This window comes from Lactuca saligna, chromosome 6, assembly GCF_052625555.1.
Source record: "Lactuca saligna cultivar CGN05327 chromosome 6, ASM5262555v1, whole genome shotgun sequence".
NCBI lineage: Eukaryota > Viridiplantae > Streptophyta > Magnoliopsida > Asterales > Asteraceae > Lactuca > Lactuca saligna.
Genome location: NC_136422.1, coordinates 126,055,360 through 126,082,867, shown reverse-complemented (window position 1 = coordinate 126,082,867; position 27,508 = coordinate 126,055,360). Strand labels below are relative to the sequence as shown.

At 38.0% G+C, this 27,508-nt stretch overlaps 1 protein-coding gene across 1 annotated transcript; it reads left to right on the top strand.

The window, feature by feature from the left end:
* The first annotated feature begins 710 nt into the window (after positions 1 to 710).
* Positions 711 to 4,108, top strand: LOC145000971 (alpha,alpha-trehalose-phosphate synthase [UDP-forming] 1-like). The gene is made up of 9 exons (XM_078960282.1): positions 711 to 887; positions 986 to 1,173; positions 1,317 to 1,434; positions 1,556 to 1,733; positions 2,000 to 2,124; positions 2,210 to 2,297; positions 3,167 to 3,297; positions 3,418 to 3,516; positions 3,687 to 4,108. Exons 1-9 carry the CDS (start codon positions 738 to 740, stop codon positions 4,062 to 4,064), a joined length of 1,455 nt encoding a protein of 484 aa, XP_078816408.1. The 5' UTR covers positions 711 to 737; the 3' UTR covers positions 4,065 to 4,108.
* The last annotated feature ends 23,400 nt before the right edge of the window (positions 4,109 to 27,508 follow it).

Below are 27,508 nucleotides of genomic sequence, written 5' to 3'. Positions count from 1 at the left end.
AACATAGTGGAAAATTCAATTTCTTGAATGTGATTATGGTGAAACTAACAAAACTCGTTAGTTTTGGTAACCCTAAATCATCATAAAATCTGGATTAACATTACTTGCTTCCAAAACAACTAATAACGGTCCAACCCTAATGAAAACCTTAATCTCGTTTATATATAAACAATTCTTCCTCTTCAAAAAGGGATTATGATCTTAAGCTCTCGGTTTCCATCATAGTTTCATGGAATCCTCTAACATATTGGCTTACGATTTCAGTGCCTAGAATTGTAAGTGTCCACTTGTATTATCCTAAGCTGAATTTCTTGTAATCAAAGCATAGGGTAGAAATATTAGTTCGGAAAGTAATATCACGATCCAAGTTGGTATCCAGATCTCCACCACAAACCCTATATTTCCCTATTGTTCCCCTGTTGCATTTAGATATGAATATATATAAACTACGAGAAATATGCTTAGTAAGAACAAAAAATAAATAAAAATTTGTGCGCACAAATCTCCATATGTAAATGGTTCACCGGTTACATAGGTGCTTTTAACTTCCCACCTTTCCAAAAATGAAGATTGCTGAAATTTTAATGGGAAGGGGGATGTACGAGGTATTGTGTGTCTTAAACACGCTAAGGTTTTACCATACCGAATCTATGATGCAATTTTGGTTTGAGAAAGAACTATTGTGTCCTTATTTGGATGTTCATTCTTAATTAAATGGAAAATCATAAAACATTCAAATGAATACATCAAAGCAGCCATCACTGATAATATGTTTCACTCTGCCAGATATTGCACTTATCACACCTCTACGGGAAGGCATGAATCTTATAAGTTACGAGTTTCTTGCATGCCAAGATGCCAAAAGAGGAGTGCTCATTTTAAGTGAAGTAATTATTACTAATCTTTTTATAAAAATAAAATTCAAGATTTATCATCATAAGCTTCTGTTTATATCTAAATCTCCATTCTTCTGGTACACCTATAGTTTGCTGGTGCTGCACAGTCGCTGGGTGCAGGAGCCATACTTGTTAATCCTTGGAATATACCCGAAGTTGCAGCTTCCATATACTATGCTTTGAATATGTCAACTGAAGAAAGAGAGAAACGTTATCTACATAACTTCTTACATGTCACAAACTACACTGCTCAAGTATGGGCCGAAACCTTATTAAGGTAAGTTTGGGCTTATAACAATAATTAGGTGAAGAAATGAAAAACACTCATATAAAATCGTCATTTGAATCAGATTGTGAAACTAACATGCTTTTGATTGGATTTGAGCTTTAAAGGTTAAAAATTCTTTTAATGTTATTTAGTGCACTGAACGATACTGTGGTTGAAGCACAGTTGAGAATTAGACAACTTCCACCACCGCTCCCAGTTGAAGAGGCTATTGAGCGATATGTCAAGTCAAGTAATCGACTACTAATATTGGCAAGTCTAAACAATCATCTAACAGTCTGATTGTGGCATTTTCATTTAGAATGTATAGGAGTAGAATTTGCATCAACTTCTAGTTTGATATATTGACATTTCGACACCAAAAAAACTACAGGGATTCAATGCTACTTTGACCGATCGAGTTGATACACCTAATGGATGTCAAGGCAATCAGATAAGAGAAATGGATCTTAAATTACACCCAGATTTGAAAGAAACTCTTAATAGGCTTTGTAGTGATCCAAAAACAACTATCATTCTTCTTAGTGGAAGTGGCAGGGCTATATTGGACGAGGTATGACATTATTTGTATATCTTTTTGGGATCGAATACCTTACCAATAATCTAAGAAAACAATATCCAATCATGATAGTTTCAAATATATAATAAAACAACACATCAATATTCGAGTGCTTCGGTCTTTCAAATTCACATCATGAATGTTTACATCATTAATAATATTTCCAATTACAATAATATTAATGAGAACCCTCTAAATTATAACACTACTGTTTTGATTTTATGATTATTAGTTTAACAATCTTGTACTGATTTTCTTAAAATTTTGGTGAGTACAATATGTGGTTGGCAGCTGAGAACGGAATGTTTTTGCGATCCACTAAAGGTGACTGGATGATGACGATGCCTGAACATTTAAACATGGACTGGGTTGATAGTATAAAGGTACGTAGCATATTTAATTCTAGGTTTACATTGTCCATTTGGTGTCTTTGTATTTTCATCTTTGAACTCCATAAACTTTTCACAGCATGTTTTCGCGTATTTCACGGAAAGAACTCCACAATCCTATATCGAGATTCGTGAGACATCAATAATTTGGAACTACAAGTATGCAGGTATGCTTCCAATGTACATAATTTTGACTATAATGTCTCATTACCCCTCAACTATATTTTTATATGTTTTTTAACGTAAAATATCTTGAAGAAAAAACAAACCATTCATGAAACCGAAATAAGAGTACAACAACCATATATAAACAACAAGTAGACATGACACAAATACAACAATGGATCATCAAAAGCATATAATAAGTAACAACTTGCTGTAAAACTAGATGAACAAGAATTCATGAAGAATAGGGAAATTACACAGTGACAATTGGTAGTAAGTGCCGTTTTCTAATATCCAAAGGGAAAAATATAGGGTATTTATCACCACCAATCCATGCATCTTCCTAGGTTAATTGAATAGATAAATATATAGGTATAAGTTATTTTTAGTTACTTAACTTTTGATTTTGTGCTCATTTGGTCACTAAACTTATTTTAAGATTTAAAAGTTCACCGAACTTTTGATTTTGTATTCATTTAGTCACCTAACTCTTGGTTTGACCGCTTAATTTTTGGTTATGTGTTCATTTTCTCACCTAACTTCTAAAATTATGTTAATTTACTAACCTAACTAAATACAGAACCCAAAGTTAAGCTACCAAAAGATAGGTAAGTAAATGAGCATAAAGCCAAAAATCCACAAACCCAAAAGTCCAATGGGCTATTAAAACTTAAAATAAGTTAAACCATCAAGTAAGCATAAGCTATGGACATAAAACAAAATGCTAAGTATCCAAAAATGACATAAACCCATAAATATATTATCTTAATGTTTTTTATTCCTACTTTTATAATTATTGCGTGTGAGATTAATGATCCTGATCAATGATCCTTGCAATAAGTATCATGTAGTTAATTGTTTGTTAATGCAGATTTGGAATTTGGGAGGCTTCAAGCCAGAGACATGTTGCAATATCTCTGGACAGGTTCGATATCTAATGCGTCAGTGGATGTTGTGCATGGTGACTGTACTGTCGAGGTCCGACCCTTCGGTGTTACAAAGGTGCTTGTTTCTCTCTTTTTCAGCAACAATGTTATTTAAATATGCTGGTTCTCATGGATGCTATCATAAACATATATTCTTATCGATGTTTCTCAAATGAATATTTCTTCATACAAACAGGGTCTTACCATTGGTCGCATTTTAGGAGAGATTAATAATTGCAAATCTATTTCCTCGCCAATAAATTATGTCTTATGCATTGGCCATTCTCTAGGGAAGGTATATGCTCCAGCATCTTAACTAGTTTCTACTTTGTGTGACATTGTGTTTGGCGACATGTATTATATAGTTTTAATCTTTTTAAAGTATATATTATATAAAAAAACCCTGTATATATAGAGTTTCTCACACAGGAAAAAAAAGCGTTTTAAACTTGATAACCTTTACAGGACGAAGATATTTACACAGTATTTGAGCCTGAGTTTCCCTCAAGGGACATTAGCATTCCAAGACTGATTCTAAGTGATACAACAAATCCTTTTGGCTCCAGGATGTTTGGGAGAAGTGGGTCTCAAAAACATACTCGTGAACCAGATTTGGAAAATAAGCAAAACAATAATAATGACAGTGACATTAACAATGTTGTTGAGAATGGTAACAGACAATCATCACCATTCCTTAATAAGTTAACATGGAATTTACTTGATCTAGAAAGGGACAACTATTTCTCATGTGCGGTTGGAAAAACACGTACAAAGGCCCGCTACATACTCCCAACATCGGATGATGTAGTCTCCCTTCTAAAAGGCCTTGCTCAGGCATCATGAACATTTATGAGTTTATTTAACAAGAAGAGCTTCATAGTTCCATAATCAGGGAAATATTTTGTCAATGAATGGGTTTGTGTAATAATCTGGACTTCGCTTTGGAATAACTCATAGATACTAATTTCAAATACTACAGCTCAAGGGAAAGTTATAAATGCTCAATACGTTTTACCAAGGTTGAGATGACTGCTTTTATTTATTTATTTATTTATTTTTTTCGGCTTGTTCCCTTATAGAGTTATATCTTTTTGTTTTTATTGAATTGTGAAATTTTTTCACATTCGAATTAGTTTTCTGGATGAGATCTCTTGTTAGAATATCGTCTTAATTGCTGGTCATCGCAGCAGATGGTTCAACATCTATGATGCACAGAAACTCCATGGAGGGTCACGTTCCCGTTTCACAAATGTGTTGGAAATGGATACACCATGGATACGTCAAAGAAATGTTTCGTTGAAGTATCGGGAATTCAGAAAACGTTTTGTTAACGTTTCTATTTTCTTATAGGTTTTCAATGGGCTTTTAACTCCAAAAATGGCTAATGGGCTATACATATCTCCTAATTCCTAAATCCATCAACTTTTTAACTCCAAAAACGTTTCTATATCCCAGCCGTCATTAATCAGCAATTCACCATTCACCATCACACATCATCATTCATCTATTGATTATGGCTTTTCAAGAACAAGAAACACAATTATCACCATTAACTAAATCAATAGACCAACCTCCAATATGAGACTATATGACTAAATTGGAAAAACTTGTTGAGGCAGGAGGATATTGGAAATTTGAGTGTTACCTTTGCGGTGAACCACGACAAGAATCATGTTCTAGAGTCAGAGCAAATTTGCTTTGTATAAAAGGTAATCTTTGCAGTCTTTGGATTATGATTTTCTGATCCTTGGATTTCTATTTTCAATATAGGTAGTGGGATTTCTATTTGCAAGAAAGCAACAACCGATAAACATAAGATGAAACTATTAGAAGATGTGTATAAAGAGAAGAAAGCCGAGTGACAAGTGAAATAAGTCGAGTGGCCATGTGAAGCATGTGTTGGATTTAAGAAAATAAAATGTATTTCAACACCTATTGGAAGAGCTTTAGGTGTTGAAATTAGGGACCAAATGGATCAAGATATAACAAGGATGTTTTATACTCGATGTTTTATATTGGAGGTTTAGCATTGGAAGATTTAATATATTAGGAGTTTACACTTTACATCAATATTTATCTATTTTGGAATTTCTTTTATATATATATATATATATATATATATATATATATATATATATATATATATATATATATATTATCGTATCTCTGCCATATCTGTATCATGATTTTTTTAGTTTTGTCATTTCCGGTTTCTATTATGTATCTATTTCCCATTTCCGTATTCGATTCCGTGCAACTTAGTTGAACATCACTTGCATTCAAGCATTGTTTCTTGGTGGTGGTCCTTAGAAACCGGCCCCTTTACCATCCAACCCTAGCTACAGTGGTTCTGTGATTAGATAGTTCAAAAATTTCAAGTTCAGAGGTTCATCATTCCGTTTCAACTGTTAGACTTATGTTTTTCGATTATATTTCATAGCGATCAACATCCAACTTCTAATATATTATTTTATGGTATCAATAATTAAGTTTCTAATGCACCTTTTTATCTCTTCTTACTTCGTTGAATCAATATCAAGAAGCTTCAACATAATGAAAACCGAAACACATCTAAATTGTTAGCCCGTAGTCTTTTAATTGTATTTGTATATTAGTTTAGCCCATGTATATTTTCTGTAGGCCCATGTATTTGTTGTACGCTAATTATATCTCTATTTATATGGAAATTTTCAATCAACACCTAAGTCAAGTGGTGATATTCTACAATTATCACATGGTATCAGAAGGTTAATTCCCCTCACGTATATTTTTTAATTTTTTCCCAACCCTAATACGTGTTCCTTATTTACCATTTTCTCTTTCCCCTTCTACCACGTTTCTGTTGGTACATTCTTTCATCATGGTTGAATCAGGTTCCTGTCTTATCTATGCCACACTTATTCATATGATCACCATTAAGCTCACTTCTGCCAATTATCTCTTATGGCGCAATCAGGTGAAGACACTTCTCACCTCTCAAGACTTATTTGGTTGTCTAGATGGTTCTGTGTCAATTCTACCATCTTCATGTACAGATGTTGCTATAGAAAAAGAAAATAAGGACTGGCTTGCTCAGGATTGTCGTCTGCAAATTCTGCTTCTCTCTACTTTGACTGAGGAATCCATGGCCGAAACCCTAGGAGGTAAAATTGTCGTTGTTGTCTGGACTGCCTTAGAAAAAGGCCTATTCTCTCCATTACAAGACAAGGGAAATCCAACTCAATGATGAGACCTATGTTCCCCGTTGTCAAATCTGTCGAATTGATGGTCACTATGTTGTTGATTGTCCAGATCTTTTATGCACGTTCTGGTGCTTAGTCCTCTCAAGATAATTTGGCATCAACATTTGGTACTATGAACATTCAACCGAACGAGATTTCTGATTGGTATATGGACTCTGACGCTTCCTATTATATGACATACACTACTTCTCAACTTGATTCGGCTACTCCCTATAATGGTAATAATCAAGTTTTTGTTGTTGATGGTCATCGATTATAAATTTCACACATTGGGTCGCATGCTATTACTCGTGATTTATCGTTACTGGAAGTGTCAGTTGTGCCTCAAATTACGAAAAATCTTCTTTCAATTTGAATACTAACCCGGAACTTGCTTGTCACTGTTTCGTTTGATGATATTTCGTTTTATATTCAACACAAGAACATATGGATGATCGTAGGAAGAGGACGACGTGAGTTTGGTCTCTATATTCTGGAATGAAGTGATTCGGGTTTTCTCAATGATCTTAAGATTCGACGACTTCTTGATTCCGTTCAACTTTGGCATGCTCGTTTGGTTCATGTTTGCTATGATATTGTCAGTTTTCTTAATAAACTAGGTCTCGAGTCTATTACTTATAATTTTCCTAAATCTGTTGTATGTTAGTCTATTCGGTTGGCAAAAAGAAAACGGATGACCTTTAGTAATAGTGATAAATGTGCACTTAATGTTCTTGATTTAGTAGATTGTGAATTATGGGGTGCTGCACCTATTCCCTCTAATAATCGTTTTCGTTATTGTGCAATTTTTGTTGACGATTATTTGCATTTCACATGGCTTTATCCTATGCACCAAAAGTCAGAATATTTTGACATATTCATCAAGTTTCAAGATTATGTAGAAACTCAATTCTCATTTAAAATTTAAGTATTTCAATCAGATGGTGGGACTGGGTTTACCTTTAAAACACTACAAGATCATTTCTTGAAGTGTGGCATTCATCATAAAATGTCTTGTCCTTACACTGCTGCTTAAGATGGCAGATCTGAGCGCAAGCATCGACACCTAACAGAAACTACCTTAGCATTGGTTTTCCATGATTTGGTTCCACTTACTTATTGGATTGAGGTGTTTGAAGTTGCTGTTTTTACTATAAATTGATTACCTTCTACACTTCTAGGAGGCAAGTCGCCAAATTGATTACTTGCTTTTTCATCCTTTTGGTTTTCATATGTATCTATGTTTATAGGCTACTATGCCAAACAAGTTCTCACCACACACTATACCTTCTGTTTTCTTGGGTTATAATTCTAATCACAAAGGTTTTCTTTGCTTGGATAAACATATGGGTCGTATTAATATTTCTCGCCATGCTTAATTTAATGAGAACCTTTTTCCATTTGCAACTGGCACAAATGGCTCTACTGATCCAACTTTATTATATGTTTCTATATTTAAAGATCCTTTACATAATGATGTCGATAATCACACGCAACCAAACTCTTCATAGGCATCTGAACCATCACAACCAATTGGAACATGTCATATTTGTACATCTCTTGGTGTTGGGTTCAATATCTTTGGGTCATATTTGTACACCAGTAGGACCGGGAACAAGGTTCCAAGCTATTGATGAAAAATTATGAGCTCTAAAGTCAAATCATACTTGGTCCCTTATTCTTCGTCCTACTTGTGTAAACATTGTAGGCTCTAAATTGGTCTATCGTACAAAGTACTTATCCGATGGCACGATTGATCATCTTAAACATGTTTGGTTGCTCAAAGTTTTTCTCAGCCACCTGGCTTTGATTTCACGCATACCTTTAGCCGTGTGGTTAAAGATGCTACTATCAGGACCATTGTTGCTTTAGTCATTCAAAGAAATTGGAATCTTCATGAACTTGATGTTAAAAATGTTTTCTTAAATGGGCACTTGGATCAACCGGTCTTTATGGAGCATCCCCATGGTTACATTGATCTGTAATTTACAAATAACGTTTGTTGTCTACATAAAGCTTTATACGGCCATAAGAAGGCTCCATGTGCTTGGTTTACAAGGTTTAGTGCATATCGTGCTACTCTTTGTTTTCACTATAGTCTAGTTGATACCCCACTTTTTGTTTATGCACGTGGCACCACTCTTCTCTATATGTTAGTCTATGTTAATGACATTATTGTCACTTGGAATTTTAAATTAACTTTACTTTCTTCATTCATTCAATGAACAAAAAAGGAATTTTAAATTAACGATTTAGGTCATTTGAGTCATTTTCTAGGATTAGAAGTTACTCAAGCCAACTATGGTTTATTTCTTGGTTAAGCTAAGTATGCAAGAGACATTCTTGATCGGGCTCAAATGCTCTCATCAAAACGTGTTGCGACTCCATGGCTGGCTAGCTCTCAGCTTCACAATACACAAGGACATCCGTTCCATAATGTTATTCATTATTGGTCTCTCGTAGGTGAATTACAATACTTAAACATAACCTGACCTGATCTTTCAATTTTAGTAAATTCTGTTACTCAGTTTCTCCAAGCACCTACTGATGCTCATTTCTTAGCCGTTAAAAGGATTCAACGATACGTAAGTGGTATGATCCATTACAGACTTAACTTTTCTCACTTCGCTGACTCTTCTATTGTTCAAGGTTTCTCTAAAGCAGATTGGGTGTGTTACCTAGAGACTCGATGCTCTAAATACTATGATGCTATATTTCTAAGTAATAATCTTGTATCCTGAAAAGAAAAGAAAAAACCTACCGTCTCCTGCTCTACCTCTGAATTAGAATCTTGAGTTCTTGCTAATACCGCTTCAATGATGATATGGATGGTTCGTATTCTTCCAGACCTACGAGTTCAGCTTCCCATCTCTCCTATGTTGTTTTGTGACACTAAAAGTGCCATCTTCTTGTCTCAAAATCTAGTTGTGCACAAATGAGCTAAACATATTGACATTGACTACCATTTTGTACATGAGCAAGTTGCCTCTGGAAAGCTTAAAGTTTAATTTGTTCCTTCTGACTTGCAACTTGCTGATGTTTTTACAAAACTCTTGTCGAAACCATCAATTTTTTTCAATCCAAACTTGGAGTCAGTCAAAACCCAATGCTACTCTTGAGGGGGGATGTAAGCCCATAGTCTTTTAATTGTGTTTTTATTTTAATTTAGCCCATGTATATGTTCTGTAGGCCCATGTATATGTTGTACCCTAATTATTTATCTATTTATATGGAGTTCTTCAATCACTGAAGTCAAGGCGAGATATTCTACAATTATCACATAAATGACTTCACGAGAGTTAAATCCCAATACACTTACATTACTGCATTCCACACAAACCTCTTAGGTAACTATTCTTACGGACGTTATTGACAAACAGGTTTCTAGGAGAGGCTTCCATGGTTGTGTCAGAGTCTGGTTTTTTTGTTTTTTGGTAAAACCGAAGCCAAACCATTAGTAACAGTTTTTGTTGATCAAAAACCGAAAGCCAAACATTTGAAAATTAAAATTGAACCAAACCAAATGGTTACTAATAGTTTACCTTCGATTTGGTTCCATGGTTTGGGTTTTTTAGGCACATTTGAGTTGAACACATTAGACTAATTTTTTCAAAATAAATTTTCAAGTAAATCTGTCAAAGATAATGTTGGAGTCGATAGACCAAAGGATGGGCTTCATAATACAAATATTTAGATGTATAAGTTTTGTTTATGAGACTTAAAGACATTAGTTACATGGGTTTTAAATTTTTATTATTTATATATAAAAGGCTAATATGTATGTGTGTGTGTGTGTGTGTATATATATATATATATATATATATATATATATATATATATATATATATATATATATAGGGAGAGAGAGTTGGTGGGGGGGGGGGGGGGGGAGGGAGAGAGGTTCATATGTAGATGGACATCTATTGTGCAGATATGAATAATAATATTACAATATGGAAATTGAATTTCCATTTAACTATGTTAAAAGCTTGGGAATTTTTTGAGTTTCTCTTTGAATATTAAATAATGGCCTGATCAAATCAAATGCTTTAATAATAGTGGTTATCGATTATGATTTTTGATTGAAGACCAAACTTTGAAATCTGCGTAACATTTGCTGACATACCTCTGTTACGAGATCTTGATGTGAATGATGTAGGAACATATGGCATATGGAATACCCCATAACTCTCTAATAAGGTAAGCCTTATTTTAGAAGACAGTGAATTTCCTTGTTGAATTTGTTTTTTGTATTCTGTATCTCTATGGAGATATCTTGAGCATACAAGTTGATTTGATTTGGACCAAAGGTATGATTAAACCTCAATTCACTTGAATTAATCTATCAATAATGTTGTCAAACCTCAATACACTTGAATTATTCATAATTTTTGTACATATGTAAATAGTAAGAATGTCTTTCGTATGTATATAAAGGAATTATTTAGTTCTAATCATCTAATTACAAGCAAATTGGTTTATTAATTCAAGATTCTAAAAAGAATATGTAATGCATTCTATACTGTAATAGATAATCAAGTGCATTCTAGGTTATGGTCGTAGATGAACTCTATTCTACTAGAAGGCATTATGATTTCTTTAGAATTTTTAATGCATTTTGATGTATTTTATTTTCTAATTGTATTTTATGTTAAGTATCATCAAAGTGTAAAGATATTTTGTAAGAATATCATTTCCATTTCTCTTTTAACACTCATATGCTATTTTATTCTACCCATTCTTAGAGAATGAGTGAAGAATGATTCAATATTCATTTATAGTATACAAAACCACAATCTTTAAAGAGAAAACTCTTGATTATTATATGGTTGACAGTCTCATAGAATATCATTCTAACATAATGTCATTATGAGAGAATAAAATCGATTATAATTAAAAATCACGTTAGAAAAGAAATTAAATAAATTTAAAAAGTCATATTTTGAAATTAAGACAATCAATTATCCCTTAAAATATTAAATTTACCCTTTTTAAATATAATTTAAATTACTAAAATACCCTTGCAATGAAAATTTTGTGATTACTTTGTACATGTTATTCCATTATAATATCATAGACCCAAGCATATCATAACCATTCATTCTTTTCATCCATTGGTCCAAAATTGTCCTTACTATGCGACCATAAAATATTTGACATCCACATTACAAAGTACTTATCTGATGGCATAATTGACTGTCTTAAAACACGCTTGGCTGCTCAAGGTTTTTTTTTTCAGCTACTAGGCTTTGATTACACTCATACCTTTAGTCCTGTGGTTAAAGTTGCTTCTGTCAGGACCATTCTAGCTTTAGTCGTTCAAATAAATTGGCCTCTTCATCAACTAGATGTTAAGAATGTTTTCTTAAATGGGCACTTGGATCAACCAGTCTTTATGGAGCTGCCTCTTTGTTACATTGATCTGCAATCTCCTAATCACGTTTGTTGTCTACATACAACTTTATAAGACCTCAAGCATGCTCCATGTGGTTGGTTTACAAGGTTTTGTGAATATCTTGCTACTCTTGGTTATCAATTTAGTCAAGTTGATTCCTCACTTTTTATTTATGCACGTGGTACCACTCTTCTTTATCTATGTGTTTATGTTGATAATATTATTGTCACTAGGAATGAACCCACTTTACTTCGTTCATTCATTCAACGAATGCATAAGGATTATTACATTAAAGATTTGGGTTATTTGAGCTATTATCTTGGATTAGAAGCTACACATGCCAAAGTTGGTTTATTTCTTGGTCAAGCTAAGTATGCAAGAGACATTCTTGATTGGGCTCAAATACTCTAGTCCAAACCTGTTGTGACTCCATGGGCAGCTAGCTCTCAGCTTCAAAGTACATACATAAGCTTTTTCCTTGATCTTACGCTTTATCGGTCTCTCGTCGGTGCATTATAGTATTTAACCATAACCTGACCGAATCTTTCATTTGAAACAAATTTTGTTAGTCAATTTCTCCAAACACCTACTAATGCTCATTTCTTAGGCGTCAAACGTATTCTATGATATGTTAGGGGTATGATCCATTACATAGTCTTTTTTATCTCTCCGTTGACTCTTCTAAAGTTCAAGGTTATTCTAATTTGATTGGGTGCATTTCCTAGAGACTCGAGGTTCTACATACAATTACATTATATTTCTATGCAATAATCTTGTATCTTGGAATGCAAAGAAACAACCTATCGTCTTCCGTTCCTGCTGTGAATCGGAATATCGAGCTCTTGCTTATACCACTTCTGAGATGGTATGGATGGTTCATATTCTTCGAGACCTATGATTTCAGCTTCCAATCTCTCCTATGATGTTTTCTGACAACAAAAGTGCCATCTTCTTGTCTCAAGATCCAATTGTGCATAAACGAGGTAAACATATCGACGTTGACTACCATTTTGTACATGAGCAAGTTGCTTCTGGAAAGATTAAAGTTCAATTTGTTACTTCTCACTTGCAACTTGCTGATGCTTTTACAAAAGGCTTGGCGAGAACATCATTTCTATTTTTTCGATCCAAGCTTTGAGTTGGTCAAAACCTAACGCTACGCTTGAGGGTGGGATGTTTGTCCATAGTCTTTTAATTATAGGTTTATTTTAGCTTAGCCTATATATATGTTCTGTAGGCCTATGTATATGTTGTATCCTAATTATTTCTCTATTTATATGGAATTCTTTAATCACCTATGTCAAGGGGTGATATTCTATAGTTATCACATAAATAAGTTCATGAGAGCCAAATCCCACTTCACAACGTAACCCCATTCCACACAAACCTCTTAGGTAAATGTTCTTATGGACGTTATGGATAAACAGGTGTCTAGGACAGGCTTTGTCACACCCCCGAACCAGACGGCGGAAACGTCCGGGGGCTATTGTGACTCAATTGAATACCATCACAGTGAATATACATGAAACATAACATCATACATCACCAAGCATTGGAATAATACAACTGGTAGTGTTTACATCCGTTACATTGTTTCAAAATATTACATTCCAACTTACATTGTTCATTGTTACTTAAACAACCGCCAAAACAATCATAGAGTACAGTCCTTTCTTCACTTATCTGTTACCTGAGAATACAAGTATTTTGAAAAACGTCAACATATGAAATGTTGGTGAGTTCATAAGTAATGTTTGAAATCCAATGTTTGTAATGTTTTGAAAAACCACCAGAAAATCCGATATTTTCTGAAAATAGAATAGCGTAAAAATAAGCGTAAGAGTTGCGAAATTCGACATGTAGTTCATAAGTGTACTAGTTGAAAACCCTAGTAAAACCTGACGTTTTCCTATCACTTTGCTTTACTTAGTTTGTGTGTTGTTATTTCGTTACGTTAGAGGTGTTCGTTGAGCTCCAGAGGCATTGAGTATACAGAGGGTGGTAAATTGTTGTAACGTACGTTAATGAAAACGTCCAGTTGTCAACCGTACTAGCGATCCCTTAGGCGTCACTCGCACTTATTCACACAACTCAATCCTCCCGGACTTGTATAGTCCCACGATCGAGGAGAAAAAGTGAAGGTGCGAAACCCTCGGTATTTCCCTACGTCGTTCAAGACCATTGCAATTGCGAAAGGCCCGAAGCCCAACCCGCAATCGTGAGTTCCCGACTTTACTAGTAGCACCGAAGGACCCTTGGGGACCAGCAGCATGTTTTCCATTGAAAGTCCTTTTACACGCGGTTAAGTCGTATTAGACCCAACTACATGTAAGCAAGTATCCTTTGGGCCTAAAGATCATGTCATCGGGCTAGCTAGGCTCAACAAGCATGATTTGCAACTTTTGGGCCTAAGGAGTGTACGTCGACGTATTGAGTAATTCCACGAGAGTATAGAGTTCCGAGAGTTCCATATGTGTATTGAGCGTTGTAGTGTTAGTAGTTTTGGATTTGTTATTGATTCGAGACCAAATCAATTTGTTTGATAACGATTGGTGGTGATATTGTGTATTGTAATTCATCGAGAGTCGTAGTGTCAGTCTTTGTTCACAACGAGTGTATTGAATTATCATTGAAAATTTTCTGTTTACAACCCCACTTTATTTTGTAAATTTACTTTTTCACCCCTTTAGGTAAATTAATTTCCGGTTTAGTCCTTAAACCATTTTTCTTGACATTTTAACACCAAAAATTATTGAAATTAATATTTTTCAGCATATTTTTCAGTGAAAACAGTTTAAGTCCCTGAAATTGCAGTTTTCTCGGGTATAACCCTCCTTTTTCGCAGTTTTTACAATTTTGGCCCTAAATGGAAATTTTTTGCAACTTTGGTCCTTTTTAAATTTGAAAAGCATTTTAAACCTTTGAAAAGTACTTGTAACACTAGTAGTCCACTGTTTTATAGAAAAACACAGTTTTGGCCCTCCAAAACAGAAAATTTCGCATAATGGGCCCTATTGGGCCGAATTTGTCATTTTTAGCCCATTAAGCTTGAAATTTATGTTTTTAATCCTCCAAATAGTATATTTTCAGAAAACACATTATGGAAACTGTTTTGACTCATCTCACCCATCAGATTTCGAAATATTTCATTTTAGGCCCTTCAACTTTGTATTTTTAACATTTTATGTCAAAAAAATGAGTTTTTAGCCCAAAATAAGTGTTGTCAAGCCATTTGGCTATTTTTATTGGTATACTTGGCATGTAGTAGTATATTTCATGCTAGTATAAAATATATCTCCGTTTTTGGTAATTCATAACTAGATCTAGCATCAAAATCATACAAAACATACATATAAGCATAGAAATGATCCAAAACATACACATAATGATGGATCTACACCTTTGCTTGTATTCTCCCCCACAAAAACTTATAAAAACCGAAAATAAGGGGGTATGAAGCTCACCTTTGGATGTTGATTCGGTTTTTGAAGAAAGGATGGAAGAAAACTTGGTGATTTTCGACCCTAGCACCCCTTGTTGAAGATCTCGAGTTTATGGAGTTCTAAGACACAAGTTTATGATTTCATGAGAGTTAAGAAGAGATTTTTGGATATAAGAAGAAGTCTAAAGTGTGGATCCAAGTTTCAACTTACCTAGATGATGATCTTTGTGGAAGAACTCCCTTGAATTCCTCTTAGATCTTCGAAAATTTGGAGAGAAATGGAGAGAGCTCCTTGAGAGAAAAGATGAGTGAAATGTTTGCGTGTGTGTTTGGGATTCGGCCGAGAGGGGGAAAGAGGAAAGAAGAGGGTGGCTTTGACAAGATAGATGCTTGGAAGTATGAGTTGCATGCATGGATATCCATCAAATAAAAGTGAGGTGGCAATCCAAAGTCAACTCCTCCTTATTCTTGGGCTTGGGCCGAGAATGGAGAGGGAAGAAAGAATTTTTGGGCTTTTTGCCCCTAAGCCCAATATTAGAGTTAGTTTGGGTGATCTTTGGCCTTATAAGATAAAATTGTGATTTTTATGCTTTATTAAGCTAGATTAGGTTAATTATGGATCAAAGCTTTTAAGTCATTTCATTCTAGGCCCAAAATGACCTAAAATCTTGAATTAAATTAATGTGGGTCCAATTAGAGCCCACTTAAGGGTTCTAAGCCCATGATAGTCAAATTGGAAGCTTATTGGTCCATAAAGTCCAATAAGGAAGTCCTAGTCCAAAATGGACCTAATCAAGAACTTCTAGGGTTTCCAATTGCTTGATGTAGTGAATTGGGGTTTAGTTTTCCATTGAGTAAGCATCATACATGCTCTTGAGTTTTTGAATTCAACATTTACTTGAGTATAGTGATTACAAGACACAAAATTTCTAGTTGTGACATCATCCCCCCGTTAGAGGGAATTTCGTACCGAAATTCTGTTTGAAAGCTAGATTTGAGAATGCTAGAATAGGTGAGGGTACATTTGCTTCATTTGGTCTTCGCGTTCCCACGTGAATTCTGGCCCACACTTTGCGTTCCACCGTACTTTCACGATCGGGATGCGACTTTGCTTAGTACGCTTCACCTCCCTGTCCATGATTTCGATTGGTTCCTCAACGAACAGGAGATTCTCATTGATTTCGATTTCGTCAAGAGGAATGACGAGTGTTTCATCTGATAGACACTTCTTCAGATTAGAGACATGAAACACGGGGTGTACACCGTTTAGCTTTGCAGGTAGTTGCAGTCTGTATGCTACCGGACCTATTCGGGCGACGATTTCGAAAGGTCCAATGTATCGTGGGTTTAGTTTTCCCCGCTTCCCAAAATGAATAACTCCTTTGCAGGGCGAGACTTTTAACAGTAATCGATCACCGACCTGAAATTCTAAGGGCTTTCACCGTTTATCAGCGTAGCTCTTTTGTCGGTCACGCGATGCTTGCAATCGAGCTCTGATTTGAACGATCTTTTTCGTGGTTTCACGGATGATCTCCGGTCCCGTTAGTGCTTTGTCCGACGTGTGTGTTTTTGCTAGCTGGGTGTCACCTACCTCGGCCCAACATAATGGTGATCTACACTTATGCCTGTACAGTGCTTCGAAAGGAGCCACCTTGATGCTCGAATGATAACTATTGTTATATGAGAACTCGACTAAGGGTAGGTGGGTATCCTAAGACTTTCCAAAGTCTATCACGCATGCACGGAGCATGTCTTCGAGCGTTTGGATGGTTTGCTCGCTTTGACCATCCGTTTGTGGATGATATGCGGTGCTCATGTCGAGGTTTGTTTCCATCGCCTTATGGAGTGATTGCCAAAATCGTGACGTGAACCTACTGTCCCTATCCAAGATGATAGATGTTGGTATTCCGTGGAGTCTCACGATCTCTCGAATGTATAAACGCGTCAATATCTCCATCTTGTAAGATTCTTTAATTGGCAGGAAATGGGCAGATTTCGTCAGTCGGTCGATTATTACCCATATGGTGTCTAATCCATCCGGCGTTTTGGGTAGTTTGGTCACGAAATCCATAGAAATCCCCTCCCATTTCCACTCAGGGATTGCCGGTTGCTGTAACAATCCTGAGGGTTTCTGGTATTCCACCTTTACTTTGGCGCACGTAAGGCACTTACTAACGTAGGTCGCGATTTCAGTCTTCATGTTAGGCCACCAATAGTGTTGTTTAATATCCAAATACATCTTATCGGAACCGGGATGAATGGAGTATCGCGTCTTGTGGGCTTCTTTCATAACAACATCTCTAAACCCTCCAACTTTAGGGACCCAAATACGGCTCATGAAATAGTATACTCCATTCTCCTTTGCCTCCAAGTTCTTTTCCATTCCGCGCAATGCTTCGTTTGCTCTATTTTCCGTCCTCATGGCCTCTGACTGGACTACTGCAATTTGAGTGGCCAGGTGAGATTGAATGGTTATGGAGAGGGTCTTCGTACGACGATTAGAGTACTCCTTCCGGCTTAATGCGTCAGCTACCACGTTGGCCTTGCCTGGGTGGTACTTAATCTCACACTCATAATCGTTTAGTAATTCAACCCATATTTGTTGCCTCATGTTCAGCTCCTTTTGGTTCAAGATGTGTTGGAGACTCTTGTGATCCGTGAAGACGGTGCACTTCGTACCGTAAAGGTAATGCCTCCAAATCTTTAGGGCAAAGACTACAGCTCCCAACTCTAGGTCATGGGTCGCATAGTTTACTTCATGCGTCTTTAGTTGACGGGATGCGTAGGCTATCACTCTCCCACGTTGCATGAGAACGCAACCTAAGCCCTGATTTGACACGTCGCAGTAGACTGCAAAATCTTCCGTTCCATCAGGCAGAGATAGCACAGGTGCGCTACAGAGAACTTGTTTCAAGGTCCGAAATGCAATCTCTTGTTTGTCTGTCCATTCAAATGGTACGCCCTTTTGCGTAAGCGAGGTAAGTGGCTTGGCGATCTTAGAGAAGTTTTGAATGAATCTCCTATAGTAGCCTGCTAGACCCAAGAATTGATGAATTTCTGTGGGCGTTGTCGGGACTGCCCATCCTTCTACATCTTTGACCTTAGAGGGATCCACATGGATTCCATCTTGGCTGACTATATGACCTAGGAAGTTCACACTTCGCAGCCAGAACTCACACTTGGAGAGTTTGGCGTAAAGTTTTTCTGATCGCAGAGTTTCTAAGACTTGTCGAAGATGTTGGCCATGCTCTTCCTTGCTTCGAGAATAGACGAGGATGTCATCGATAAGAACAATAACAAAGTTGTCGAGGAACGGTCGGCAGATTCGATTCATTAGGTCCATAAATGTGGCAGGGGCATTCGTTAGACCGAAGGGCATTATGACAAATTCATAATGTCCGTAGCGAGTTCGGAAAGCGGTTTTTGGAATATCCTCTTCCCGGACTTTGAGTTGATGGTATCCGGACCGTAGATCTATTTTAGAAAAATAACTAGCTCCTTGGAGCTGGTCAAATAGGTCATCGATTCGTGAGAGTGGGTAGCGGTTCTTGATTGTGAGTTTATTTAATTCTCTGTAATCGATGCACATTCTAAAAGATCCGTCCTTCTTTTTGACAAAGAGCATCGGAGCTCCCCATGGCGAGTAACTAGGTCGAATAAATCCCTTGTCCAAGAGTTCGCTGAGTTGGCTGGATAATTCCTGCATCTCGGCAGGAGCTAGACGGTAGGGTGATTTAGCGAGAGGAGTTGCTCCTGGAATGAGGTCGATTCGAAACTTAACCTGTCTCTGTGGGGGTACTCCCGGAAGATCTTCAGGAAACACGTCGGGAAATTCATACGCTACGGGAATGTCTTGAACGTTAATCTCCTCCTTGGTTTTATCCACCACGTGAGCCAAGAACGCCAGATTGTTCCTTCGTAGATATTTCTGTGCCTTGATGCACGAAATGAGGCTAAGGTTCATGCTAGATTTGTCCCCGTAAATCACTAGGGTTTCGTGATTTGGGAGACGAAGACGAACAGCCTTCTCGTGGCACATAATTTCAGCATGGTGGGGGCTTAACCAGTCCATGCCGATGATCACATCGAAACTCCTAATTGATACTGGCATTAGATCTATTCGGAAGACGTGCTGATTAAGAGTTAGGGTACATCCGGTGTAGACTTCCCCAGTGGATTCGGTTTTCCTATTGGCCATTTCCACTGTATAGGTTTCATTTAGCTTTTGGGGCAGTTGTTTTAATAAATGCTTAAACTTATTGCTTATGAAACTTCGCTCCGCTCCTGTGTCAAATAAGATGCATGCATAAGTGTGGTTTAAGGGAAACGTACCGGTAATAACAGAGGGGTCCTGAATAGCCTCACCCTGACCCATGGTCAACATCCTTCCTGTTCCTCCGTTTCTTAAATTGTTGTTGTTAGGATAGTCTCGGCGGATGTGTCCAGTCCTCCCACACCCGAAGCAGGTGTGGCTAGGCCCTGCGTTATTGTCGTCGGCATTGATGTTGTTGTTGCTGCGATGGTTGTTGTTGTTGGTTCCCTGATTTTGGTTCTGGGGAGGGTAAGTCCTGCAGTACCTTGCAGTATGTCCCTTTCGGTTGCAACTGGTGCAATGAAAATTCTTGCATTCCCCATTTTGATGGAAACCGCACTTGTTGCATCTGGGAAGATTATCGGTATAGGGTCTGGAAGCATTTGAAGTTGCTGAAGTTGGAGCATGTGGTGCGGCTGGAACCGGCACGGTAAGAGCATTAACCGCCACTGTCTGCTGCTTCTTGGAGGTGTCGGGGCCCTGGCGCCCCTTCCTCTTATTGTTCTTTCCCTTCTTGCCATCACCTTCCTTCTTCCTCTCAGTCTCCAGTGGCTTCTCTCCCTTCTTGTTGTTATGGTCATACAGCTTCTTTGCCAATCTTTTCGCACTGTCAAATGTTTCGGGGTTTGCAGCTATTACATTCCCTTGAATTGGTGATGTTAGTCCCCAGATGAATCGCTCAATCTTCTTTCCTTCCAAGGTGATCATACCCGGGCACAACAGAGATAGTTCGCTAAATCTCGATATGTAGGCATCGATATTCGCATTCTGCACAGTGAGGTTCCATAGCTCTTGCTCCATCTTCTGTATTTCGCCTCGTGGGCAGTTCTCAGCCATTAACATTTCTTTCATCTCTGCTCACGGCATAGAGTTGGCTACAGGGAGCGTCATGGATTCTACATGTCCGTTCCACCAAGTTAGGGCTTGATCTACAACAGTGCAGGCTGCAAACTTTACTTTCATCTACTCAGGACAATCGCATATCTCGAATACCGATTCCACCTTCTCGATCCAGCGCTTCAGAGTGATCACCCCTCCAGTGCCATTAAAAGTTCGTGGTTTGGCGTTTGTGAAGTCCTTGTAGGTACATGTCTTGGTGGGTCCTTGATTCATTCCGTTGTTCGAACTTCCGGCTCCCTGCCCATTGACTCCTCCATTGTTCCCTTGATGAATTTGCGCAATCGCTGCAGTGACTGCTACAGATACAGCTGCCTGGAATGCGGCTGAGTCAACTTCAGGCGGGGTTGGTCCTGGGTTTCCGCGAGTAGGTCGGAGAGGCATCTTTCTGTGACAAAACGGAAAGATGTTGAGGGTATGTGGTTTCTGTGAGGTCGTGATCCTACTAACTAGGTGCATGGTGCGAACTTAAACACTACTACTCTTAACCATTCGATCATAATTTCTCAACACATAGTAATTCGTAATATCGTAACAAAACACGTAAAACTTCATTAATATTATCCACATTTGATACATGAAAATTTTGCTCGTAAGAGCATACATGAGTGACACTGATTCGACAGCATAACGGTTCTATGAGTAGTGTAGTCACTTAAACATAGAGTCGAAGTACATAGCATAGTTCCTAACGACCTACTAAGATAAGTCTATCCCTAACCGCGATGAGCTGCGTCCGGAGGTGGTGCCGAGGATGTGGATGCTCCCTGAAGACGAGCCACCAAGCGTTCTGTATCCCGAAGTTGAGACTCCCACCGAACCTGCCTCATGTGAAACTCTCGAAGGACGTCACGCGTCTCCTGCTCCGCACGCTCGACCCTCATCCTCAACTGGCGCACCTGATCAGTAGTGTCCTGGGCAAGGTCGCCCGTATTCCGTAATCGTTTCATCATGACTGGAAGGGCTCGATCAGCCGGTCCTCCATCTCTCAGATCAAAGAACTCGTGTGACATGCCGTACGGGGGTCGCTGTCCCTGCTGTCTACTCCATCTCCAAAGATCAATACCCCAGGGAGGTGTAGGACCAGTGGGGCCTACACGATAGGCAGGCACCCTAATCGTGTAAGGGGGGTTGATGACTTCGGACTCCGCATCCGAATCACCCCCTTCACTATCATCATTATCCTCCTCGAGGCTTCCTTCATCTTCCTCTGATTCGGCAGGCTCGCCCTCAACTTCGGCCTTCGGTTCCCCGTCAGATTCCTTTTTGGGGTCTTCCTCGGGCTCCTCCTCAGGCTCTTCCCCGGGCTCCTCCTCTAGCCATCCGTTGTTCCCCTGGTTAGGGAAGTAAGGATCTCTGGGGTGATGAAAACCAGCCATGCGGTCTGCGAGAGTGTGTAATTATGCTAACGTTATTCCTAGGGTGCTACAATTATCGCATAGATCAAGTAGGCGTTCTCTTTTTAGTGGTAGAAGGGTATAGTTTTAGGTTCCCTAGCTATTCCGATTTCATCAGGACGTGTGTTAGTTATACCTTGGAGAGAGTGTAGTTGATCAGGCTACATCCGCTCCTTGGTACCACTAAGAACAGTCCCGAATTTAACCGAGATACTAGTATTATTTTTTTTTTGTTTGGTTCGGCGTTATGTTCCTACTCCTAATGCAAGCAAGGGTGTTTTATTTACTTGTTTTGTTCAGAGTTATGTTAGTCCCTCTTTTTGGTTTATAGTTGCATATCAATGTGTGGCTAGATATGCTAGTTCACTATAAACAAAGCTCTGATACCAACCTGTCACACCCCCGAACCAGACGGCGGAAATGTCCGGGGGCTATTGTGACTCAATTGAATACCATCACAGTGAATATACATGAAACATAACATCATACATCACCAAGCGTTGGAATAATACAACTGGTAGTGTTTACATCCGTTACATTGTTTCAAAATATTACATTCCAAATCACATTGTTCATTGTTACTTAAACAACCGCCAAAACAATCATAGAGTACAGTCCTTTCTTCACTTATCTGTTACCTGAGAATACAAGTATTTTGAAAAACGTCAACATATGAAATGTTGGTGAGTTCATAAGTAATGTTTGAAATCCAATGTTTGTAATGTTTTGAAAAACCACCAGAAAATCCGATATTTTCTGAAAATAGAATAGCGTAAAAATATGTGAAGATCCGTGAGTATGCTTGTTTGAATTCTATAGATGTAAGCGTAAGAGTTGTGAAATTCGACATGTAGTTCATAAGTGTACTAGTTGAAAACCCTAGGAAAACCCGACGTTTTCCTATCACTTTGCTTTACTTAGTTTGTGTGTTGTTATTTCGTTACGTTAGAGGTGTTCGTTGAGCTCCGGAGGCATTGAGTATACAGAGGGTGGTGAATTGTTGTAATGTACGTTAATGAAAACGTCCAGTTGTCAACCGTACTAGCGATCCCTTAGGCGTCACTCGCACTTATTCACACAACTCAATCCTCCCGGACTTGTGTAGTCCCACGACCGAGGAGAAAAAGTGAAGGTGCGAAACCCTCGGTATTTCCCTACGTCGTTCAAGACCATTGTAATTGCGAAGGGCCCGAAGCCCAACCCGCAATCGTGAGTTCCCGACTTTACTAGCAGCACCGAAGGACCCTTGGGGACTAGCAGCACGTTTGCCATTGAAAGTCCTTTTACACGCGGTTAAGTCGTATTAGACCCAACTACATGTAAGCAAGTATTCTTTGGGCCTAAAGATCATGTCATCGGGTTAGCTAGGCTCAACAAGCATGATTTGCAACTTTTGGGCCTAAGGAGTGTACGTCGACGCATTGAGTAATTCCACGAGAGTATAGAGTTCCGAGAGTTCCATATGTGTATTGAGCGTTCTAGTGTTAGTAGTTTTAGATTTGTTATTGATTCGAGACCGAATCAATTCGTTTGATAACGATTGTTGGTGATATTGTGTATTGTAATTCTTCGAGAGTCGTAGTGTCAGTCTTTGTTCACAACGAGTGTATTGAGTTATCATTGAAAATTTTCTGTTTACAACCCCACTTTATTTTGTAAATTTACTTTTTCACCCCTTTAGGTAAATTAATTTCCGGTTTAGTCCTTAAACCATTTTTCTTGACATTTTAACACCAAAAATTATTGAAATTAATATTTTTCAGCATATTTTTCAGTGAAAACAGTTTAAGTCCCTGAAATTGCAGTTTTCTCGGGTATAACCCTCCTTTTTCGCAGTTTTTACAATTTTGGCCCTAAATGGAAATTTTTTGCAACTTTGGTCCTTTTTAAATTTGAAAAGCATTTTAAACCTTTGAAAAGTACTTGTAACACTAGTAGTCCACTGTTTTATAGAAAAACACAGTTTTGGCCCTCCAAAACAGAAAATTTCGCATAATGGGCCCTATTGGGCCGAATTTGTCATTTTTAGCCCATTAAGCTTGAAATTTATGTTTTTAATCCTCCAAATAGTATATTTTCAGAAAACACATTATGGAAACTGTTTTGACTCATCTCACCCATCAGATTTCGAAATATTTCATTTTAGGCCCTTCAACTTTGTATTTTTAACATTTTATGTCAAAAAAATGAGTTTTTAGCCCAAAATAAGTGTTGTCAAGCCATTTGGCTATTTTTATTGGTATACTTGGCATGTAGTAGTATATTTCATGCTAGTATAAAATATATCTCCGTTTTTGGTAATTCATAACTAGATCTAGCATCAAAATCATACAAAACATACATATAAGCATAGAAATCATCCAAAACATACACATAATGATGGATCTACACCTTTGCTTGTATTCTCCCCCACAAAAACTTATAAAAACCGAAAATAAGGGGGTATGAAGCTCACCTTTGGATGTTGATTCGGTTTTTGAAGAAAGGATGGAAGAAAACTTGGTGATTTTCGACCCTAGCACCCCTTGTTGAAGATCTCGAGTTTATGGAGTTCTAAGACACAAGTTTATGATTTCATGAGAGTTAAGAAGAGATTTTTGGATATAAGAAGAAGTCTAAAGTGTGGATCCAAGTTTCAACTTACCTAGATGATGATCTTTGTGGAAGAACTCCCTTGAATTCCTCTTAGATCTTCGAAAATTTGGAGAGAAATGGAGAGAGCTCCTTGAGAGAAAAGATGAGTGAAATGTTTGCGTGTGTGTTTGGGATTCGGCCGAGAGGGGGAAAGAGGAAAGAAGAGGGTGGCTTTGACAAGATAGATGCTTGGAAGTATGAGTTGCATGCATGGATATCCATCAAATAAAAGTGAGGTGGCAATCCAAAGTCAACTCCTCCTTATTCTTGGGCTTGGGCCGAGAATGGAGAGGGAAGAAAGAATTTTTGGGCTTTTTGCCCCTAAGCCCAATATTAGAGTTAGTTTGGGTGATCTTTGGCCTTATAAGATAAAATTGTGATTTTTATGCTTTATTAAGCTAGATTAGGTTAATTATGGATCAAAGCTTTTAAGTCATTTCATTCTAGGCCCAAAATGACCTAAAATCTTGAATTAAATTAATGTGGGTCCAATTAGAGCCCACTTAAGGGTTCTAAGCCCATGATAGTCAAATTGGAAGCTTATTGGTCCATAAAGTCCAATAAGGAAGTCCTAGTCCAAAATGGACCTAATCAAGAACTTCTAGGGTTTCCAATTGCTTGATGTAGTGAATTGGGGTTTAGTTTTCCATTGAGTAAGCATCATACATGCTCTTGAGTTTTTGAATTCAACATTTACTTGAGTATAGTGATTACAAGACACAAAATTTCTAGTTGTGACAGGCTTCCATGGTTGTGTCATGATCCGTTTTTTTTTCCTGTGTTTTTGTCAAACTGAAGGCAAACCATTAGTAGGAGTAGTTTTTTTTTTCAATAAAAATTGAAGCCAAAAATTGAAAATTAAAATATAAACCAAACTGAACTATTACTAACGTTTTGGCTCAGGTTTGGATTCACGGTTTGGGTTTTTTAATCATATTTGAGTCGAACTCATTAGACTATTTTTCTTAAAATAAATTGTCAAATAAATCTGTCAATGATTATGCTTGAGTTGAAAGACCAAAGGATGGACTTCACAATATAAAGATTTGCTTGTATTAGTTTTGTTTATAATGCTTAAAGAAATCGGTTACATGGGTTTTAATTTTTTATTTATATATAAAGATTTCACTCCTTACTTCACTTCATCTTAATTCGTTAAGAAAAATGTTACAACTTCATATCTAAGCTGAATAAGGCCTAATAATTCATAAATTTGTGGACTTTAAGCCTTAGCATGGTTGAACAAGTCCCAAACTCACACACTCTATCCTTTTTAAGACAAAAGTCCATGTAACTCATGAATGAAGTGTAACACCGAAAATTTCAAACCAAATTTTTTTTTTTTTCAATTTTTATAAAAACATGATTCCATCAATATTCATAAAAACAACCATTATAATTGTCCAACAAAACAGTACAAAATCCCAAGATCAAAATGTTAAGCTCCAAACGTGTGTGTGTACGGATCAAGCCGGCGCCTTCCCGCGGTCGTCACTAGTACCTGAAACAAATTACATCAACACTGTAAGCACAAGGCTTAGTGAGTTCCCCAAAATACCACATATAACACATATTAGCCACTCTAGGCTATAACTCTGTGGGTCTGTGCACCCAAACTCTGTGAACCCTTAGGTTCTAACTCTGATAAACATGCACCACATAAATCACATAGAAATCATGCAGTACAACACATAACATGCATAGCATACAAATACTCTATCGCATAGCTCTGATTACCTACTCAAGGTAAAGTATAGTGAGAAGACTCACCTCGCGTGTCTCGGTAAATCGTAAACCTGAAATCGCTAATCACTCGATCTGCCGAGCTGTAGTCCCCCTATAGCACAATACATCTCTAATTAACACTTCCCCAACTAGGGTTGACCACACTATAACAAGTCAATCTAGGTCAACGCTGGTCAACAGTCAACGGTCATCTTTGACCAGACTCGGCGAGTGCGCTATAGCGACTCGGCGAGTCTGAGCGCATGCACCAATTTCCCTGGAACCCTCCCCTGACACGTCGAGCATTTCCCTCAACTCGATGAGTTCCACCTGGCACGAGTTGTGGGGCCACCACGACTCAACTCGCCGAGTCTCAAGAACAACTCGGCGAGTCCAGTTTGACTCGGTCCACCTGTCCATCCTGACTCCCCCTTGACTCACTGAGTTCACCCTTCCCAACTCGGCGAGGCCACTCACTGTGTGGTCGGGCCACATTCATGCTACTCGCCGAGTCTGTTCTTCGGACTCGGTGAGTCCGTGCCATGCAATGACTCAATCTTGCTCTAAAGGTCAGATCCAGTCCATTAACCCATAGATCCAGTCCCTCCAAGCTCATTTAGCACGTAAAGGCACAATCTTGATGCACATACAACCTCTATATGAACATTTATGATGTTTTTGACTCAAATACTACAACACAAGGTCAAAGACTCCATTGTCACCCATAAAGCTTGATGAGTGAGGCCCTCTGGACCTCTATGGATCCAGATCCATGGTCTTAACTCAAAGAGAGAACCAATGGGCACCAAAACATCCCATAAATGACCACATTAAGCCCTAAATTGCATCAAGCCTCACTAAACAGAAAATGGTCCGAGATAATACCTCTAGAGTGATAATCTAAGCTCCAAATCCACGAAATAGCAACCTCCTTTGCTTCCTCTTGCCTATGGTCTCCTTCTTCTTGCTAAACAACACACACAAGATCAAGAATGGCTCTCTTCTCTTCACAAATCGCTCAAGAACTCTAGGGACACTCACTGAGGGTTGGGTGAGCACAAATGACGGCCATAAGGCCCTTTAAATAGGCCTCAAACCCGGAGATTTAGGGTTTCATTACACAGCGCAGACTCGCCGAGTCCATATCATGGACTCGCCGAGTCCAGGCGCGCACCAATGTTCAATCCCGCGTCCCTACTCGGCGAGTCTGAGCTCCAACTCGCCGAGTCCCTCTCACAATATAACAAAATTTTAGATTACAATA